The sequence below is a fragment of the Trifolium pratense genome, linkage group LG5 (assembly GCF_020283565.1).
Source record: "Trifolium pratense cultivar HEN17-A07 linkage group LG5, ARS_RC_1.1, whole genome shotgun sequence".
NCBI lineage: Eukaryota > Viridiplantae > Streptophyta > Magnoliopsida > Fabales > Fabaceae > Trifolium > Trifolium pratense.
In genome coordinates this window covers 57,824,568-57,846,473 of record NC_060063.1, presented here as the reverse complement: position 1 = coordinate 57,846,473, position 21,906 = coordinate 57,824,568, and the positions used below count along the sequence as shown (strand labels likewise).

The 21,906-nt window shown below is 29.9% G+C and overlaps 3 protein-coding genes across 4 annotated transcripts; all 3 read right to left on the bottom strand.

The window, feature by feature from the left end:
- Window positions 1-3,780, bottom strand: LOC123887332. Its single transcript, XM_045936633.1, has 14 exons — window positions 3,725-3,780; window positions 3,277-3,418; window positions 2,561-2,834; window positions 2,391-2,481; window positions 2,179-2,300; window positions 2,007-2,097; window positions 1,736-1,895; window positions 1,506-1,663; window positions 1,311-1,431; window positions 1,044-1,214; window positions 879-926; window positions 725-784; window positions 571-621; window positions 1-471 (listed from the first exon to the last, which is right to left on the bottom strand). Exons 2-14 carry the CDS (start codon window positions 3,412-3,414, stop codon window positions 262-264), a joined length of 1,695 nt encoding a protein of 564 aa, XP_045792589.1. The 5' UTR covers window positions 3,415-3,418; window positions 3,725-3,780; the 3' UTR covers window positions 1-261.
- Window positions 3,781-9,567: 5,787 nt separating this feature from the next.
- LOC123884736 (probable WRKY transcription factor 12) lies at window positions 9,568-14,495 on the bottom strand. Its single transcript, XM_045933910.1, has 4 exons — window positions 13,884-14,495; window positions 13,379-13,452; window positions 12,956-13,117; window positions 9,568-9,788 (listed from the first exon to the last, which is right to left on the bottom strand). The coding sequence occupies exons 1-4, from the start codon at window positions 14,160-14,162 to the stop codon at window positions 9,626-9,628; spliced, it is 678 nt and encodes a 225-aa protein (XP_045789866.1). The 5' UTR covers window positions 14,163-14,495; the 3' UTR covers window positions 9,568-9,625.
- Window positions 14,496-17,511: 3,016 nt separating this feature from the next.
- Window positions 17,512-21,683, bottom strand: LOC123882924. 2 transcript variants are annotated; one of them, XM_045931578.1, is made up of 8 exons: window positions 21,416-21,683; window positions 20,363-20,509; window positions 20,143-20,235; window positions 19,276-19,356; window positions 19,054-19,143; window positions 18,822-18,857; window positions 18,625-18,719; window positions 17,512-17,814 (listed from the first exon to the last, which is right to left on the bottom strand). In XM_045931578.1, exons 4-8 carry the CDS (start codon window positions 19,294-19,296, stop codon window positions 17,778-17,780), a joined length of 279 nt encoding a protein of 92 aa, XP_045787534.1. In that variant the 5' UTR covers window positions 19,297-19,356; window positions 20,143-20,235; window positions 20,363-20,509; window positions 21,416-21,683; the 3' UTR covers window positions 17,512-17,777. The 2 variants fall into 2 exon arrangements, with proteins under 2 accessions (XP_045787534.1, XP_045787533.1); XM_045931577.1 differs by having other exon boundaries at window positions 19,276-19,971; window positions 21,416-21,680.
- Between the last annotated feature and the right edge of the window lie 223 nt (window positions 21,684-21,906).

The following is a 21,906-nucleotide window of genomic DNA, read 5'->3' as shown; positions in this document are numbered from 1 at the left end:
AGGGGCAATAAGATATAGTCAATTTTAATAGTTAATTGATACTACATTTGTGAATAAGTTCAAGGACACAAATTGACCAAAACATCGTAACCTAAAACCAAAAGATCATACACATCACACGTAGCGTTTGTATACGAAAACAGACTAAAAGAGTAATCAGATTGTTACAACAATTCTTGTTTGATCAGCCTAATAGTTAAACAAAATAGTAAATTTAGGAAAAACACACTTATAATTCTAAACCCCTAGTTCATGAACTCTTCACTTTTCCTTTTTTGGAATTTTCAGACCTTTCTTTCCTGCTGCCTTTCCTCCAACTTTCAACAATTTTGTAGATGATGCCTTTTCTCCAATTAAATCTTCAACTTCAGCATCTTGAGATGTTGATGTTAGGTCATTACTTGACCGTTTTGATGGTGTCTTCATTTCAAAAATGAGTGGATCAATCTCATCAGAAGCAGAAAGAGAAATCTGAATATAAGCAGTAGCTGAAACTGAATTATATACTTTAAAATAAGCACTATAAAATGACAGTAACTCGATAGCTATATAATAATTCAAGTGACGTACCGTCGGTATAACGTCATCAACATCAGGATTTTCTTCAGCAGTAGGAGTAGGCTGCAATTATAAATGTCATTTTATAAGTAGGATGAACTAACTGAGTTAAAATTTTTATAACATGTATGTATGTATATGTTGAATCAATGAAATATGAACTAACCTCAACTTCAGCCTCGACTTCAAATATATTTGGTGGTACAGATTCTGCAGTGCTAATGTCCTGTAATGAGGAAGAACGATTGCATTATAACATTCAAACAATAAATATAAACATAATGTACATTGGAGAAGACCATCATGATTTATTTGCTGACCTCTATAGCTAATTTCTTAGCAACAGCCTTGACCAGTCCTTGAGGAACCTACAAAAAAAAAAAAAAACATAATAGTTAAGAAAGTTTACATGAATCAGCTAATTCCAAAGAAATGAAGTATAATATTATTAAGTACATAAAACATAACCTCCAAATACAACTTACATCAGTAGGTGGGAACTGAGAGGTGATTTCATTGATAAAGTCATCTGCTTGATTGATTTGTATGACTGAACCGGTCTTCCACTTCGGTTGCCACTTAACTTTAACAGCTAAAGTTTTCCCAGCAATTAGATCAATGTCTTCTGGATAATCAAGAGGATCGTGGATTCCATCCTATGTAAATTGAATGACATTAATGGTTCATCAGTAAATTTAAAGTATATAATGTATACATAGAACAAAAATACATATAAGTGATTCAACATTTACCGCCAACATCTCAGATCGTAGGACAAGGGCACTTTTGCCAATTAATTGTTCACATTCGCGGTCCCAGAAAACAAAAGTTGCCTTAGCCTGACCATCACCAACCTCAACATCCAACTTGTACCTGTATATGGGTAAATAATAAATTCATAGCAATAATATTGTGGGAAAAAACTATTAATCAACATGCAGTTATACCTCAGAATTTCCGTTTGAGTTTCATGTTGATCGCCACATTTGTATGGAGGAGCTTCACCAAAGCATTGTTTAGGACATTTGAAGCATGTCAAATAGTACCAACCATATTTTGTAGGCTTGACCTTAATTGTGTTGACAATGGTCACACATTTTGTTTCCTACATAGTTAGAATTGGCAAATTTTCAATAACTGTTACTTTGAATTCAAGCAACTTTCAATCATCGAATACCTGCGGTAGTTGAACAATTTTCCTCAGAGGCATGATCTCAGAATTGTGCATGAATATTTGTTGCGGTGTGTACTGCGAACTTCCATACGATTGGCTCATCATTTGTGATGGAGTTTCAGCAAATCGATCCACAGTACCGCTTTCAATACCGGCAATTAAGCTTATAATATAACACGTCACAATGATTGGAGAAGAAAACAGTTTTTTCATTATATATATATATATATATATATATATATATTTAATTTGTCGTGTAAAAACTGAAAACTACCTTTTCTTGAACTCCACAATCTCTGGAACTTCTTCATTAATGAAAAGCTTAGTGGTACTCCATGTGTTTGATATTGTTAACGGCCATTTTCCTGCACATATATATATATATTATGAAACTTTCAATATCAATGGTTGTTTGTTATAGTTAAATTAAATTGAAAGTATGGTACCTTCTTTTCTGATTTTAGCATATTTCATCAAAACAATAATTGGATCTCCCTTAGCTTGATTCTGAACATTGAAGAACTTAGCTGCATAGTTTTCCCATAGAGTGCAAGCAATTGGAATGTTGCTACAATCAATCAACATACTAACAAACTTAGTATACGTTAATGGATGATAATTTGTTATATACAACATAACATGTAGATATTGTTATTACCTAAGGTCTCGAAGAGTAAGGTTAACTTGAACTTTTCTAGTTCCAGACATAGACTGTGAATAACCAATTTGATCCACCAATCCAACAATATCTGAAAACATAAACCATAATTGTGTTAACTAAAATGATATGTTTTTGATTTGTAAATGCAAGACAACAATAAACTATACCATATAATAAATCTTCACGGAAATTTTGATTGACGATTTCACTAAAAGGTTTCAACTTTGTGACTGCATCAGGAATTTGATGAACATTCACATCTTTGACTAAAGTTCCACCATTGAACCTCAGCTTGTAATCATGGGAAGATGTTTTAAACTGATCATCATTTTTGGTAACTTGAAAATTTTGCATGGTATAAGTGTTGTTCACAGATATAGGAATGTCTTTTTCAAATTTCTGATGTAGCTCATTAGGAATGAACACAGATATGTCATCTCCCTGAAACTCAAATATAATCAGATTTGATAGTTTCATGTACAACTCACTTGTTTGCTTGTTTTTTACTTTGAGTAACAAACAATTATCTTAACATCAATATATATAATTGAACACCAACACATTATTTCATTGATCCAAAACATAACTTCACATATGAACACACTTTTTTGTCTTAAACATAAGACATATAACATAGACACATGAAGAAACATGTAACCTTCGAATTTGTTCCAACAATTAGCAGTCAAACTTTGAACAAAAGTAATTATTTCAAGAAGTAAAAAACATAACCTCACATAGTCCACATTTTTCGTCTTAAATATAAGCCATATGACATACATCTATGAACAAACATGTAACCTGAAAGGTTCATCCACCAACATAATTTATAAACATGACAACTTTAAAGACATATAAAAAGCTAATATCACTAAAATGTTACCTTTTCGTCCACAACCAACAGTTCAGTAGACTCTTTTCCATCCTTGACGTTAGTCCATTTTTCTTTCACTTTCACAGAGATCTTCCAAAGATCCTTCGCATCACTTATGTCCTTGACACTCTCAAATTTCCTAGCCATTTTCCTGACAAATACACGAAAAATAAAACCTTTTCAGGTGAGTTCAATCTACTTACTAAAAAAATCACAACCTTCCATAGACCTTTTAATGATTTCGAACCTTGATCCGAGTGATTTAACATAACAAAATGACATAATCATAAGATTATTCCACAAAAATGTTGTTTTCATCAAATATAAGCAGTTTTAATTTTTTAAAAAACTGTGTAACCGATTTGATAATGAATATGAACAAAATATGAAGCATATCTCAAATGAAAATGAAGAAGAAGATGAACAAAATCAAGCAGAAGATGAAGATGAAACAAACCTTGTTGTTTGGTAGATGAGAGATGAAAGTTTTTTGGAATGTTGGTTACCGTGAGAGCTTTGAGAGGGAAGAAAATGAGTTTGGAAGAAAATCAGTTTGGACTGATTTTTGATTCTTTCCTTGCAAAAAGTAGTGATGTGACATAAAGTTTGCCATTGAGACAAAACTGAATCAGTTGGGAACAGTAGAATGGCTTGGTTGGCTTGCACATCTGGTTACCTTTTGTCTCACAAAACATAAAAATGGCTTAGTTACTCATCAATATGGCTTAGTTTCTTCAACATTTAGTTCAATTTATATTTTTTTGGACATCAAATACCCCTGTTTTGGACAGGTGGCAGGTTTTGAAGGATGGGCAACTTGGTCTTTACCAGGTACTATGAATTTCTTATATTGTAATTGATAATCACCCCATAGGAAGTTCCGCTGAAATGTCATCTAAAATTTAGTGTCAGCTCAACCGATGCTAGACAACTGATTTAATAAATACTTACGTTTAAGAATATATAGAATAATTTAATAAACTTTAGAAATTATATTATACATAAATTTGCTAATTGGGGTGAGAGAAAACATTACATATAAAGTCAAATTGATTTGAACACTGCTACATTAGAGTTCAAATTTGACTACATAAAATAAGGATCGTTGAATCTTTTAATTCAGACATTCAAAATTAGATAATAATATATGTAGGTAAAAATATTGCAAAATAAATAAAGATCCGTATTTTTTTAAAAGATCTACGGATCTTTATTTTTTCTTTTTCTTCAAAAAAAAAAATCCGTAGATCTTTTAAAAAAATAATCAGACGATCAAAGATTATATAATAATACATGATGTTTATTTTTGGTCAACAAAAATAAATATATGATGTTTATTTATATATTATTTATATACTAAATTAAAAAATATTTAAATGAATTAAACTAAATATATGAAAGTTTCCTAAATTGAATATAATTCTTAATGTAAAATTCATAATTTTTTCCTGTGTTTGAGCAATTCTTGTTGCATATATATACTCACGAACTCACGCCTGGGTCGGAAGAAATAACGCCCCAGCCACCAGTGTAACGCCCCAATATTTTATATTTATATATATATATATATATATATATATATATATATATATATATATATATATATATATATATATATATATATATATATATATATATATATGAATTATTGGATATAAGTCGATCATTAGTTATGTAGAAATTTTCTTGTAGATAGAGAGTGGCTTGAATGAATCCTTGTGAGAGTTTAATTAATCACATCACACGTGAATGCCTAGCAACATGACGACCTTGGTTGCTTCTATGTTGACTACATGCACACGATGATCTTTTCTCCCTCTATATATGATATGTTATTCAATGTGCCTAATATTCCTAAATCATTTCCTAACGTTTTGTCTGAAAATGTGTTTAGCTTTTACGTGAATGACTAATGTATTGGCTTCCAATTAACCTTTCTATTGTAGTCTTCTTCCTCACATTATTGGCATTGATTAATTCCTATTGAGACACAATTATTATTCCATTTAACTCCCTTAAAACTAAGTTTTGACCCTTCCTTTTATTTGTTTTGACAAATTAATGTGTTTGACTACGTTTAACTCCCATTTTAATTGCTTGCGTTTTGTTTGTCTTAGACTTTTAAGTCAAATTGTTCTCTCATAAGTCAAATTGTTCTCTAGAGTTTCGGCTAGGAATTAAAGCATTCAAGGTATGGGCTTTTTCCCGATACACTCATACTCATGGGATTAGTGTTATGAAATTGTGGTATAATTAAATTCTTGTCATTTAGAAAGATAAGAAGGTAAAATATAATTAATGAGGTAAAGTTGGAATCTTTCAAATGTTTTGTGTATGAGTATGTGATGTGGACGAAAAATAAAAAGGTTATGAAAGTTTTAATTTGATTGTGAATGGGAAGTTTGATAAATAAAGTGTGGACCTTAATAAGTTTGAAAAGAAAGAAAACGATTTTTATAAGAGTTACGTTGTGGTTTGTCATGTTACATGATTGTGGTGTAATTATTTGACCTCTTTGTGGTGCCTTTGTGATTGGAATTTGTATGATATTGGTATCATCATGACATGGCAATTTTGTATGTAGGGTGCTTCAGCTTTGTGCGTAAAGGGATACATTATGTTATCCTCACAATAAAATGTCCTTGCTTGCTTTTTCAATTTTCTTTCCTTCTGCATGTTGAGACATGAGTTTAATGTTTCATTGGAATCGGTTTTTATGTTTCATGTTAAACATTTGAGTTGTTTTCATGACCCTTTTTGTGAATGATTATTAGTTTGTAATTTGATTAATGATTATGCTTATTCATTTATCTATTTAAGTCCTTCTCAGTTAGTCCTCACCGTTGCAATATTTATTTAACTCAAAGTTCTCTCTCTACTCTAGGATTCCAATTTTTTTGGAAGATCAAGTAAACATGGTGAAAGAATCTAACAAGTCCTCTAATTCAATTAATTCAAAATACTCCATCTCTTAATTTCTCATCCTATAATTCTTTTTTGCTTTTAACTTTTAGCAATTCAAAAGAGCTATATATTAATGTATCTCATGAACATATACATTATTATTATTATAAAGATTGTGACAAAGCCAATGGATGATCAAGTGATTGTGAAGGAAGAATATTCTAAGCTATAAGGTGGTACTCAATTCCTTTGAAATTTACTATTTGCTTCACTACTGTTTCAAAACTCAAGTGTTCCGAATTTTAATTAAATGAACAATTTACTGGAACAGATTATTCAATTGTGTAGTTTGTAATTTGTTTATCGGAACACTTAAAAAAATCTAGTTTAGCTACGGTTAATTGTGACTAAATTTTCAGAACTTATTTTAAGTTTTCCGGTTTGTAACTTTGACTAAATGTTGGGGTGAAGTGAAATAATAAAAAGGGTAAAATGGGAGTATTAGATTATTTGTTGGGGTGAAGGATTAAATGTAGGGGTGAGAGGAAAGTTTTTATTGGATTGGATCCTTAAGACTATTATCCAAAGTCCAGACTGTTTGGCTAGGGTCATCTTGTGCATTTATAGTAAGCATAACAATGGAATGGAGAAGAGACGAATTTTATCTTCCTCAAATATAAATTCATAAAGAATAATTTATACTTAAATTTTTTATTTGATTAGAAAATAACTCTGTAAATTTTATAGCAATACGTTTCAAAAATATAAACTTCAAATATTGGTTCTATAAAATAGGAAAGAAAAAAAAATCGTTTTTTTTTGTAATCCAACTGCAGAGACTAATCCCCTCAGGGTAATTGGGATCCTTTTAAGAGATTGACCTCTCCCAACAAATGTTTCTCCATACGCACCGTCGGGGATCGAATCCAGGACCAAATGATTAAGTATCTACCACTTGTGTCACACTATGTTGGTAAAAAAAAAAATTGTTCTATAAAATAATATATAAACCTTAACTTAATTTGTGTAAAAATAATATGACCAAACTAACATATAATTTATTCAGATATTTTTGTTTTTTGTTTTCCATTGAGATTTTTTTATTTTTCTGAATTTGGAAACTTTTTAATAGAAAATATTCATTCATTGTACTATAAATCGCGCTAAGCTGTGGGTTAGTTGGAAAAAAAAAAACAGAGTGAGGGAATCGTTACTATTTCCATCTGTAAGTTTCTTTATATTTTCTTTCACCCTTCATGTACTTTGTATTCTTGAAACTATTTTTATCATTTCAACAAAGTAATTTATTTTTTTACAATATTATGAGAATTACTTCCAACTGCTGTGGGTTATTTGATTAGGCCTTAATTAAATGATTAAATTATTTGTGGTTTTTCAATATGTTATATTTATTTATATTGTGGTCCTTTCTGATTCGAGGAATTAGGTTTTGCAATTGCACGATATTCGGTTTATAAAAAACTTAAATACTTCAACCTACAAATTTTTGTTTTAAAATATTACAATATGAGGAGTGTTAGCATTACACACTTTAACATATACTTTGATTTAACCGAATCCATATAAATTTTAACCGGTAAAAGTTGTATTTTTTTTTTTACTCAAAAACAACAATATTCATTCATTCATAAAAAATACATCAACCGAAATCATTACATATTCAATTTCGATAAAAGTTAATAAGAATGAATCTGCAAACAAACCAGTAAAAGTTGTATTAAAAAGGACATTATTTCTAAAATATCAATAAGCAACATATTAACGATGGAAATATTTGAGTTATTTCACTTTCACTTTAGGTAATATGTGTGTTGCTGCTTGTTCAAAAAAATATGTGTTGCTAGATATTTAATATTATTTGTTTTAAAAGGTAACTTGCAACCTATTAATATAAAATAATCATGTACTTTTATGTCACTTTGTATTTATAATAGTTAAATTTATGAAACTAATGATTTTTCAGCCATCAGTTAAAAGGTGACACTTATCAACTATCAACTAACTATTCAGGTAACTTATAACTCAAATAGAGGTTTATCTAGGACAATTATATATAAAAAATTGTTTTTATCTACTATCGTTTTTCTATTGTTTTGTTTCCTTTTTTCATTAGAATTTTTGAAAGGTTATATGCAATGTTGTTTATTATTGTCAGTGGTTAGTATATTTATTTTGCCGTTAAAAAAAATAGATATATATTTAGGACAATTATACATAAAATGTTGTTTTTATTTACAATTATATGTGCAAGTTTTTATTTATTTATAATATGCAAGTTTGTTTATTATTGTTAGTGGTTAATAATATATGTATTAATGTAGAATTAAATTTGGATGTCAATGCAGAGAAAAGAATTCGATGGGAGAAAGGTGCAAAAATAAATTATCAATTTTAGAAAAATTTAGCAAAATATGTCTACGTAGAAAAAAGAAAGATAAAAATGCATCTCAAGAGCATGAGAAAGATGTTATTTTGATTCAAGAGAATGAGAATGATAAGATAGAAGAAGAGTCTCCACAACAATTAGAAGTTGTAATACAACAACCAAGTAACCCTAATTCATATGATCAAGAGGTATTTCAAGGCATGTTTGAAAAACACTTCAATGATTATGAGAATACACAACCAATGGACCCTTCAAATGATGAAGGAGCTTTAGCCTTTATAAAGATAACTGAATACTTTAGTGATGACAACACACAAGGATGCTCTATCATGTGACTTTGAAGCAAAATAACTATAGCTACTACAATCTAGCTAGTTTTTTTTTCCTTCGGGTAAACCACGTAACTCCAGAGATTAATCTATCGAGTTTTATGAAACTCAAATGAGTGGTAAACTCTCTGTAAGAGTTTAACTAATTATATGTTAGGATTTTTTTATTTTTTTAGACAACTTATATATATATATATATTAGTTATGTTAGTTTAAGGAATTCTTTTTCTATTTATTTTTCAAAACTATCTACTTTCTATATATATATATATATATATATATATATATATATATATATATGGTTTGGCTTACATAGGAAATTAATAAGCTTTTAATTTTAGAAAATTGGCTCTGCGTTTATGTTTCTGTTTTATATACTTTCATGTTGATTAACAAAGATTATTGTGAGTATAATTTATTTTATCACAATATCAACACATTTGTTGTTTAAAAAACAATAACACGAATATATAGGGGCATGCACGAATGGAATGTCCCATAAATAAATATGTGTTTATATACATAAATGGATCATCTTTTATAAAGAACAAATTAACATATTGAAACAAAGATTGAGCTTCAGTATAATATCATATATAAGTACATGGCAATATTCCTCATATATATATATATATATAATATATTATATGAAGAAGAAAAAAATCACAACTAATTATTAATTTAAACATAATTGTTTTATTGAAATGGCATTTTTGGATCAGAAAGAGGTAAAACATTCATGTTCAGAAGAATTAGAGTCATCACAAGGAGTGTGATTGTGTCTTCCTTCATAAGTAGTTATCACCATACGACAATCTTCTGAGAGTCTTTCAACTCTTTTTTTCACCCGACAGTTGGTATGTGTGCAACGGTAATAACTTCTGCATATTTCACAAAATAAGAATAATATAATTAATTTTAATTAGGCATCGCAATAGAATATGTAACTGCATCTATTTGTCCGAATCCGCTCTGATTTTGATACAGAAAGCTTATTTTACTAGCTTATAGCTTATTTTTCAAACGTTATTTTAAGTAGCTTATGAGCTTATAGCTTACAACTTATCATATTTTCTTCTAATTTTATTCTTATCATCTTACTTAAAAAAAATTAAATATTAATTAAACATATTTTTTTTATGTCATTTCATACTTATAAACTAGTTCAACCGCTAATTTTACTAAACACTACAAATTCTACCAGTTAACTTATTCATTATAAGCTAAAAGCTAACTTATAAGTTATCTGCTATACGCTAGCTTATCAGTTATTCGCTATTTTTTACCGAACAGAACCTAAGACTCTATTTGGTAAGGCTTCAAAACGAGCTTATAACTTATAGCATTATAAGCTCATATGACAAAAAAAAAAATCATGTTTGGTAAACGTTTTTCAAAAAAAGATTATAGCTTATTTTGGTAGTTCATTCTTTGATAAAAGATTTGTACTTCAACTTGTTACTTATTAGTAACCCAATAAAGTCCAATCTTCTAAGTACATCTCTTCAAGTACAATCTTGTAGTGGTAGTCTACAACTGAAGCAAATTTACTAACATTTTCTTTGGTTTAATAATGGTAAAGCATATACCACTTCAACCACTATGCATTGCTTCATTAGGTACTAATTCCAGTAAAACTATTAAACTTTCTTCTATGAACGCAACAATATCAATTAACACACATGTAATGATATTTATATTTTTTGTTTTTCTTTCCCTTAATTATTAGTTGAAGTTCCCTTCAGTCTAAGTAACTTTGGTTTTCATCTTACTATACTATATTATTTGTTTTACTTAGCCTTTTTGTTTTTTTGTTTTACTTAGCATGTTTCCTATCCTAAATATCTTCCATGCATAAATAATGTTTTATCAAGCATGGCCACGTATGGCCTAGGGAATTTGTCTCAGAGTAATTTTTTTTTTTAAAGGAACAAAATTTGATATTTAAGATCACAAGTAGTGCTAGAAGTGTACATCCACAATTTTAAAACCCGGCTCGGATCGACCGGACCAATCGGGAATAAGAGGAATATTCCGCTCAAGCCAAGCATTGGATCGGTCATACAAATAAACTGGTACAAACCGGTGTGAATGAACCGATTTCAAGAAGAAGAAAATCAGTTAAACGAGGAATCTTTAATTAGGTCAAACCAATTTTTGCATTTTTTAAATTTAAAACCGGCCTCTAAAAACAATTTAACCTTTTATTTAAAAAAAGGAAAATTTATATTTTTACACAAAAATCTGATATCAAACTCGACAACAAATTTGATGGTTAATGAATTAAAAAATGTGTCTCAGTTTATTTACCATCTAATCAACATAATTATCCACGAGGTAGTATTTCCATGTTCGCTCAAGCATAACTCATGGGGGACGACGATGAACATAAATGGCAAACCGTAAGAGGGCGTCAACGAAATGGAAGAGTCAATAAGCAAGTCAGATCTGGCATAGTGACTAAAATACATGCAGACAAATCTCATTAAGAGTTTAAAATGAACTAATTAATAACGGTATAAAGATAGAGGATTTAGTATTTTTTTTTTTTTTAGTTTTTTTTTTTATAATCAGATAGAGGGTTTAGTGAAAGACGTTGGGTATTTTTGGAACATTTATGTATAGGACAAGTGAGGGGACCCTATAGTGTGCTCTATAGTCAAAACCATAGTCATTATATCCACTAGAGATTTGTAAATATATTCTCACCAATAATTTCTTTTCTTTTTATCCTTTAAAATAATTAATATATCGACCAAGACATTGAACTCAAGTGGTTAAAAAACTCTCCTATAATTTTTTATCATACTTTACTTACCTTTTGACTGAACTCTAGATTATCGGAGCTTCATTTTTCTATAAATCAGAGAATTAATATAAAAAATAATTATTTTTTTTTCTTTCTCCAATCAATATTTTGTGTGAAAATAAGTCCAATGGTCAGGTTGTACCATCAATCTTCACTTAGTCAGAAGTTTCAAAGTAAACATCTTCATCATTCCTTCCTTTGAGATTAATTGGAGAGATTCTCTCTCTCACCCTATCTCTCCTCCTAAGTGTTATTTTCAAAATGTTTGAAGAATATTCATTTAGTTTGTTCACTACCGACACCATTATATTTTCCAAAAAAGACATTTTACCTTCATATCTCCGGGTATAATGCCATTGATGTAGCCATGTACTCGATTAATATAGATTTAACATTTTCATCTCAAATTCATGCTTTCAAATGCCAAAAAATATGAGCAAAAATCTCACATGGATAAATTATGCATATTCTCTTCTTTTCTTTCGGTAAATCAGGTATAATCGAACTCAAGACTTTGATTAAGCTAGAGAAGACTTGCATCATCTCATCTAAACACTCTTTAATAAATTATATACAATCTAGTATTGAAGTAATTTGGTTGGTAGGTAAGTAAAATTTGACTAATTAAGAATTGTTTTAGCAAGGATTCGAATTCGGATTCTTTCAAATGATTCGCTTTTACTGAAAATTTTAACCACTTGATTAATGTTGATTTTATTTTAATGAGCCTAGCGACAAACTCACACTAAATATTGAAAAGTGATGCAATTTTTCTAATGGTAAATATTATATTAAAAAAAAAAATCAAAAGACCAAAATACAACGATTACTAAATATACTCGGGACAAATAAAAAAAAAAATAGTCACTAGGAAGGAAAAACAAAACAACAAATAAAAAAAGACGAGCCATGCTAGAAAACAACCTAAGACTACCGGTACTAAACAAAGCAACCAACCCCAAGCTAAAATAGTAGAGGCACCCTTTCCACAGGTTGGGGTTCCAAAGGACAAACCACCACCAAGACCACGCCAAGCATTGCAGTTTCAAACTCACATTTGACACATATCGAATACTAATACAATTATATTTTTTTATCATTTGAGTCGTACTTACGGACATAGTGATATATTATATGTGATACTCATAACTTATTCAACAAAAAACCTTATTCAGTTTTCTCAAATTAAAATTGAGAAAATATATATAGATAATGAAGAAGTATTATATGAAAGATTACCTTGGATGAAGACTATTCTTGACAACTTTCTGACCATACTTCCTCCATTTGTAACCATCATCAAGTACATCCACATCACTTCTTGTCTGGAAACAAAACCTTGGTTCTCTAAGCTTCCTCCTCACTTTCACCTTGCTCTTCTCTGACCCTCCACTCCTCCACCTCATCACACAAATTAACATTTTATTATTTATGTTATTTTTAAGAAGCGCCGCTAAATAAATTGTTTTAGGCCTCTAATTAAATATGTTGGATCGGCTCTGTATGAGTCTTCAAATAGAAAAACATGATTCAAAAAACACTTGAAAGAAAAAGTTGATGATGATTTGTTTGAGAGAAATATATATATGAATTCTATTACGTGCATGCACTTGAAAGAGAGAAAAAGAAGATGGGGAATTAGCAATCAAATTTTGGACTTACCATGTGTTGTTGCCATCACTAGTATTTCCAGTGCAATTCTCATCACTCACAGCTTTAGGATCTAGAGTTCTCACCTAATCAAAAAATGATAAAAGTTTGATTAATTCATTGTATCATCCATGTAATTAGTAAATTAATCATCATTATCATCTTAATGAATAGATCACGAAAACAATACCCTAACATTGATAAAGACATAAGAACACAAATAACTAAATAATTAGAGTAAAAGAAACAAAACTCACAAATTATTGAAATTAATTCATAAATATGAAGATTATAAACCTCAATTGTATTATCCATATATAATTATTAAATTAATTTCTAAATAATAATGAAATAATTACACAAAACGAACAAATTAATTATAAAGTTGAAGATTATAGCTTAAACTTCAATTGATTAAGTCACTCAAAAATTCAATTGATATTAATTTTGCATAGATATTAAATATATAGTAATAAAAATCATAAATTAAATAAAAGTAATATAAACTAAAAAAAACCTGTTCATTATTCCAAGGAATTCTTGTAACAAGATCATTATGGCTAAATCCGGCGGTCGTGGTGCTGGTTGTGGCAGCTGAACCGGTAGCGACGTTGGTAGTGCTACCGCCGGAATTTAGAGATTGAGAAAGAGAAGGTTGAGATTGTGTAGAGGGTGACAAGAAGCTAAGAACATGATTTTCTTCAAATTGAACAAAACCCATTTCATGGATAGCTTGAGGAGTGTTTGTGAATGAAACTTGAAGCTCATAATTAGGAACATCTCTTTCTCCTTCCATACCCTTTTTTTTTTATGAAATGAAAATCCTAAATTGGATTTTGAATATCTTAGCTATATATCTTTTGGTTTTTTGTTTCCTTCTTGTGAATTACCTAGCTAGCTTTTGGTTCTAGACATGTGAGGGTTTGTGTGTGTATAGTTTGGTCAACTAAGAATTTTATGGTTGCAAATGAAATACTAAAGGGGAATGTTTTTCTTGCAAATATTCTTTATCGTCTTTCTTAAGGTAGAGTCTCTATTATTTATTATTCTATAGTTTTGTATACACACTTTTCTCTCTCTCGATTACACGTGCATTGTCCTAAAGGTATGTGTTTTATGGAATTAATAGGAATATATTTGATCAACAAGTGTGTGACCAATGAAACTATATATTGTCGTTTTTATATGATAATTATTCGTGAGTCAAAAAAATATATGATCATTATTCATGGGCATCTTTTTGCTCACGTGTTTTATTTTCTACTTCTTTTAGTAGCTAGAAATTCACTTTAAAGATAAATACGTGAAGTTTTTGGAATTCGAATCTTGATTCCTGCACATATAGTGTGTTGTTCCTATCAACTAGCAAAGTTCATGAGGACTTACATTATTGAGGTTAATTTGCTATGTATTTATAAATTTAGGTTAAACATATATTTTTATTTGTATATCTTGACAAGTAAAATTTGTTTACAAAAGTCTCCAATCAATGTAAATATTTTTTTGAGATATTTTAAGAATTAATCTATTAAGTTGCAATAATTAAATGTATATGGAAACACAATCAGCCAGAAAAAATGCAATCACACCGGAACTACATATACACACCAAAAGGTTTAATTATTAAAATGGCCTCTTAAAGATATTTTTGGTTTTAAATTGGTCCCTTAAAGAAAAAAATGTCCAAATTGGTCCCTTAAAAACTTTGCCGTTAAACATTTTGGTCGTTTCCGTCCAGAAACTGTTAATTTGTACAGGTAGCAAACTGAGTGCTTACATGACATACAATGACTAGGCAAACCATAGGTGATTGTGTATTTAACTTGCCTTGTTGATTTTAATCAAAAAAAAATTAGGGTTCATTCATCCATTCTCTCATTATTATTCAACATTTCGTTCGCCCAAAATCATATCATGTTTATTATAAATCTTACTGTCTTACTATTTGTAATAATTAATATGGAGTAAAATGTTATATTTTCGCCAAGCTAAAAGAGGAGTATAAAAAATTGTGGGCACATATATTAAGAGGTCAAAAATCTTAATTACTGTTGATTAGAAAGAAGAAAAAAAATTAGTGTTACATGAATATGTATGTTAACCTACAAGTTTATCAATTTTGTGTAGGTTTACTCATACAAAATATAAAAGACCATCATATATAGTTATGATATACAGTACTACTTATTTTATAATATCCACAATATATATTCAAGACTTCCATGATCACGTGATCATATATAGTCACATTCATATAATTTTTAATTATTTATGAAATAATTAAAAGAATAAAATAAAAATTCAAATTTTGCGAGTGTGTCCAAAAAATTATATTTGGTCACGTGACTCTATAAAAATAATTCATATATTTACTAATCAACAGTTAATAGTACTAGTTTTATGCCTTTAAAAAAAAATAGTTTTATACTTTTTTGTCGTAAACCAAGATATTGCTGCACCCAACAACTACTACAAATTCATCGAATTAACCTAGATCTATTTTTAAGAGGTTAAATTCCAAACACATGTTTTTCATATACACAACTAAAGATTGAACTTTAAATCAAGTGATTAAAAGATTTAGAACATCTATTACTCGTGTCAAGCCGAATTGTTAATACTATACTCTAAAATAAAATACTTATTTATACGGAGAAAGAGAGGATGAGAATTTCAGTTATTAGTTTTCATAACCATGCAAAATATTTAAAAAATAAAAATAAAAAAAAAAGCTCTATTTCTCAATAAAAGCTCTATGTTTTATTTCTTTGTCCTTTCCTTGTATATGTGATGAGTTAAGTCATGCATGTTTGCGATCAATTTCCTTCAAACCAACACAAAGGACCCAATATTGCTAATGGAAAACAATATTCAGCCTTTACCAAACCAAACTGATCCAATATTAAAATAAAAAATTTATTTGAGTTTTCTTCTACTAGATAGCTTAAAAGGTATCTTCTCTCCTAACTCATAGTAAAATGCAGGTCCAAAAGAAGGTGTAAATTTTAATGGTTCACATTAAATCGCACTACACTCATAAAATATCATTGAATCAACATTGCTCAATCATATGAAAAAGACATATTACACTAAATAATTGTGTACCTAAAGTCCTTAACCTTTAAAACTTCATATTTTCATTCATTCACTTTAAGTAAACATGATTAAGATATTATCAACTGCTTACACAATGTGAGAAGTATAGTAACAAACACTAAGAATAGCTAGCATTTTGCTATAATTAGGCAAATAGGAATTACATAATTTCCATTATCAAAAGTCATTATTAATTTGTTACTATTGCTAGTCTCCCCTCTTTAACAAAAGGAGGATTTTTTATAGTTTCCTTCCAACTCCAAAAAATACTATAGCTTAGAAAAGGCAAAGACTATATGAAGCGAAAACATATGCCTAGTCAATCTTAGATTTGAGAGTTAGACCTAACTCAACTCTACAAAACCGACTTTGTAAGGTAAGGATTGTGTCTTACTTATAAACACGTATTCAGGTCATCTCGTGTCAAACACTGTTGGGTTTGGTGTGCGGATATAAATAGTGGATGACCCGGTCAAAAACCTATAATAGCAGGCAGTCCAATAATTCGTGGAGAAGGCTCTGATACCATCTTAAATTTTAGAGGTTTGACCTAACTAAACTCTAAACTGTCACGAAAATGCAAATGAACAAATGCGAACTAGCAATTTTTCACTTCTCAATATTAATATGTGTGAATTTCGAAGCTAAATTTTGAAGTAAAAAATCATCAACTCCTAAAAAAATCAGTTACTTTGTGAAATTTGTCTCTACAATAATTTATTCACACAAGTTATCTTAGTGTCACTACAAGAAAAAACGGGATTAGCTACGACGGCGTTTTTAGCTAATGCGTAGCTAATCTCTAGTAAAACAGAGTTAGCTACAGATTTGTTGTGAATTAGCTGTCATATGGGCGTAGCATGGATTGGGCGGCAAATCATCTATAAAAATATTTCCTAGCTAATTTGCAACTAATATATTGTGAATCCTAGCTAATTCCCAATAAATACATAGTTAAATATTGTTAAAAAATTTATGTTTCCTAGCGATTTCGAAGCTAAATTCAAGCTTTTTAGAAAAAAAAAATTATAATTATAAAATGCTAATTATGAAGCCATGCCCAAAACAGAGCTAATTATAAATTAATTATCATCCGTTACAAATTTGAAAAAAGCTAAATTAAATGAAGCAAATATGCATGTTATACTTGGAAATTTTCAAAGATTTTAAGTGTTAAAGGAAGTACCAATATTTCCCTCTTTCCATGAATTGACCCAAGTCATAAATGAACTCCATTGCTGAATACAGACACACACAAAAACATCATAAAGAAACTCCATTGTTGAATATACCTTAACCAAGTGCACAGGGATGTCTATGATTTTGATGTCGTCCTTAACCAAGTCAACTTCCTGCAAATCAAAACAAGGAATATAAGCATTGTTTAAATAGATTTTCAGAAAAAGCACAGAGAAGAAACTCAAGTATTGTGCAAATATATAGTTGTGAAGCATAAGTTAAGATAAGATGTGTTACTTTGAATTTATTAACAGGAAAATCCCAAGATAACTCAACCACATCAAACAAAAACATGAGTGAAGTAATAAAAAAGACTAGCAGAAAGATAAGAGTGAAAAGAAAAAATTAAATCACTAAGTACCAGACAAAAAATAAATCATTCAGTTGGATCCAATGATCATCCAACAAAAACTAAAACACCAAGTACCAGACGAGTTTTATGAAAAGAACTTAAACCTTTGAGTTTTGTGTAGCATGTAAGATTTTCAAGCTAGGGACCAGTCTATAGTTACCATATGATGAACTATGTATAGTGCGAGATCAACGAAAAGTAATAAATTCGTTCAATTCAATCGAGTATAATTACAGATTTGATAAATCCGTTCAATTCAATTGAGTATAATTACAGATCTGAGAACTATACAAGTATGTATAGTTGTATAGTCCCTAGACTATGTATTTTTAAATTGTGTCGTGTTTCATATAAATTTCAATGAGACTATATAATTTTCCCTCATAAGAAAAGAGTGGAACATCAAAATAATTGTTTCCTATAGCTCCATGAAGAATGATAATGACCTCTTCTTCTTGGGTAACTAACAAATATAAACATGGTTGTATGCTTAAATCTACCTTACTTCAAGAAAGTAAACCATATTTGCAGATGCAAGTTCCAAGTTTTTTCAATAAATTTAAAACCATACCTTTCTGCGACGTGGAGGCAGAATGGTTCAGTATTATTATGCAGTAGATTGACAATATCCAGAGTCTTTGGAGAAGAATCTTGACGGATTCCTTGCTGACAAACACAATATGCAAAGATGGTTCATAAGTAATATATACACATTAATGAGAAGATTAGTAATTAAATAGTAAACCAAAGCAAGCAAACACTAATTACCTGGATCAATAACAGATACAAATTAAGCAACCTACCCTGTTTAAGAAACAATTAAAAGCGCATGAGTTTTTTTCCTTTTAAAAGCGCACGCGTGCGTGCACACACACACACACACACAATAATTCAACCAGAACAAACCAAATTCCAATTATAGGAATCAACAAGCCTAACTGAATCTCAAGGTTAACTAATAATGAATTCATAAAGACCAAGCATGTGTTTGAAGGAGTACCTTGTCAACATCCATATGACTGGTAAGAGCTGAACCAGAAGTTGGACCAAAACCAGACACAATATTAAGAACCTCCAGTAGAAGGTCAACCTATCACAAAACAAGAATTTTAAGATATCTCCATGGACCACATTTAGTTTCTCTAACAAGGATAACATTGCATATGTCATGCTAACAACAAAATCTACATTATTATCATAGTGACATTAAGGTAGTAACAACCTGCATCTGATATGATCGCATTCCAACAAAATTATGCCACCATTTTGAGTTATTGTAAAGGAAAACTTGAAGCCACAATATCTGCTATAGCCATATTTGTAGGCAAGTTGAGCATAAACATTAAAAGCATAAGACACTAACCTTCCCTATAAGCATTTCAAAATAGTCACAAAAATATAGCATTGTGTACTGCGTTTATACAAGGAACCTAAACAAGACAAGGTTGTAGTGTTAAGGTAAACAGAAGTAAACAAACAGAACTAAATTCACTATTGTACTTGATCACACCTATCCTTCCCTAGGTACTAGACATTTTATGTGGTTGCACAGATTCACAAAACCATAAACAAATAAAAGAAGAAACAAGCAATTCAACCGAGTACCATTACATATATATGAAGTGTGACAAATATTACTAGCGTAATCCAAAGGTTGCACAAGATATATCACAGATCCAAAGAGAAGGAAAGTTCATATATAACTTAATCCAATAAAATCTTGACACATAGTACCTTAAAAGTCACAACACATCAATTTCTACTATGAAAAATCACAACACATCAAGGAGAAACTGATTTCCAGAGTTAACTTTCACACATAGATACACAGATGATCGATATGAAATAAGTACATTAAATAAAACTACAGAACACCATTAAAAACTGTGATATCCTGAACAAGTTATTTTGGAATAATCTGGTCAAACAAGTAAACAAAAGTAACTTTCATCACCTAAATCTAAATTTAGAAGTTAGAAGCAGTTAACTTTCAACAAACATCTTAAAATGATTAAACATATTAAGGAAGCAAATTAGCAGAAGATAAATGTGGCATCCACAATCAAGAAACACCAGTAAATGAACTTACCAGCTTTCTCTACTTTGGTATCTGACCACTGAAGTAAAGTATCTGTCTCTTGTTGTAGACTTACCGGCATCTGGATAGTCCGTTCATCAACCACTGAGGTCAAGTTTGGTCAGAGGAATGGTGATTAGAGGCATTCCTTTTGATTTTAGAGAAATTAATTTAGTAGAATTAATACCTAAAATACTAGCAAGAATGTTTAATGGAGCGGATGAAGATATACCAAAGCGTGAAGTAATTGATGTCATTGCAACGTTCCTGAGCCTAGTAATCTCGCTGATAGTAGTAGCCTTCAAATTTTCAGGAAAAACACTTCTTCCAAGCTTTTGAACATCATTATCACCAATGCACCGCAATGCATTTTCACATGCTTATTTGCCAAACAGTAATTAAGCATACAAAAACAAACGAAACTCAAATTTTAAATTGAAAGTATCAAAGACTACAGGCACCGTACACTACTCATTACAATCCATCAAATATAAATAACCCCTTCACAATAAGTATAGCTATAAAGTAGTTTGCAATGAAGACTTGACTGTAGAAGTGTTATTTTGAACGCTGAAAATTATACATTGGATAGCTATCTATATACTGTCATAAGTTATAACTACATAAGTATATTCATACTAAGGCATGCATACCTCTAAGCTATGTAAGACTTTCGTCTAACTTTCAATTCATTTTTTATCAAAAGACATAGCTGCTAAGGTTTATATGAATAAACTATGAAAAAAAGCTGCATTTGTTAACTTACTAAACCATATCACAAATCACCTACACTAGAAAAAAGGCAATCATTATGAACATATATAAAGAAAGTGACAATCAATATACAGAGGGATTATTATCTCAACACAAATTTTTTTTGTAAGAATAAGAATTATGTATCATCTAAATACCAGCCACCGGAAATGTGAATTATAGAATCAATCCAATAAGTATCATCTAATTCTATCGCATAAAGTAAAGTGAATTCAGTAACCTGAATTCAAATTTTGCAAAACCTAATTGTCAATTTGGTGAACAAATTCAGTAACCTAAATTCAATTTTTGCAAAACCTAATGAATTCAATTTATGCAAAACCTAAACATGAAATTCATAGGGTTCAAATCCAAATCACAATTAGTGAAAAGGAACTAAATTAGAGTGTCGAAATTTAACATACACTACAATCGGAGAAGAAACAGTGGAGAACATCAAATTTCAACGAAGAATAACAACCATGAGAGGGATAGAAAACGAACAACAATTTATAGAGAGAAGGAGAAATACAACGAAGAGAATCGAGTCCATATCGGAGCGAGATCGTGAACGGAGCAAGACCGGAGCGAGATTGCAGCGAGAATGAGATCGGAGCGAGGTCGCAGTGTGAAGGAGATCGGAGCGAGATCGGGAGCGGTTTCACCGTAGAGAGTAAAAGCGGTGTCGTGTTCTGAGATAACAATGAGATAAAGCCTTAAAACATAAATAAATAAGAATAGTAATAATTTGTTAAAAAAAGTAATATAAAATTAATTTAAGTCGAATGGTGGCTAATATACTTGAAATTAACTAGTAAAACGTTTCGTAGCAAACGTTTGGTAGCAAATCACGTATTTTCTTGTAGTGTGTGCCCAAAATAAAATGAGAATAGTACCAAAACTAAAAAATAAAATATTATCATAATATTATATCTATGATGGCTAGCTATGAATTCAGATTTTTCTACAGTTATGATATTATGCATTCTGCATATTAGTGACAATCTGATCAAAGATCATACA

Coding starts and splice junctions, on each gene's coding strand:
- LOC123887332 (XM_045936633.1), bottom strand. CDS start 3,414: ATGGCTAGGAAATTTGAGAGTGTCAAGGACATAAGTGATGCGAAGGAT. Junction 2,098..2,178: donor TGCTAAAATCAGAAAAGAAG/GTACCATACTTT, acceptor ATATATGTGCAG/GAAAATGGCCGTTAACAATA. Junction 785..878: donor CTAAGAAATTAGCTATAGAG/GTCAGCAAATAA, acceptor TCCTCATTACAG/GACATTAGCACTGCAGAATC.
- LOC123882924 (XM_045931578.1), bottom strand. CDS start 19,296: ATGCGATCATATCAGATGCAG. Junction 19,144..19,275: donor TGCGATCATATCAGATGCAG/GTTGTTACTACC, acceptor GTTTTGTGATAG/GTTGACCTTCTACTGGAGGT. Junction 18,720..18,821: donor TGTATCTGTTATTGATCCAG/GTAATTAGTGTT, acceptor TGTGTTTGTCAG/CAAGGAATCCGTCAAGATTC.
- LOC123884736 (XM_045933910.1), bottom strand. CDS start 14,162: ATGGAAGGAGAAAGAGATGTTCCTAATTATGAGCTTCAAGTTTCATTC. Junction 13,118..13,378: donor AGTGATGGCAACAACACATG/GTAAGTCCAAAA, acceptor TTGTGTGATGAG/GTGGAGGAGTGGAGGGTCAG. Junction 9,789..12,955: donor AAGAATAGTCTTCATCCAAG/GTAATCTTTCAT, acceptor TGAAATATGCAG/AAGTTATTACCGTTGCACAC.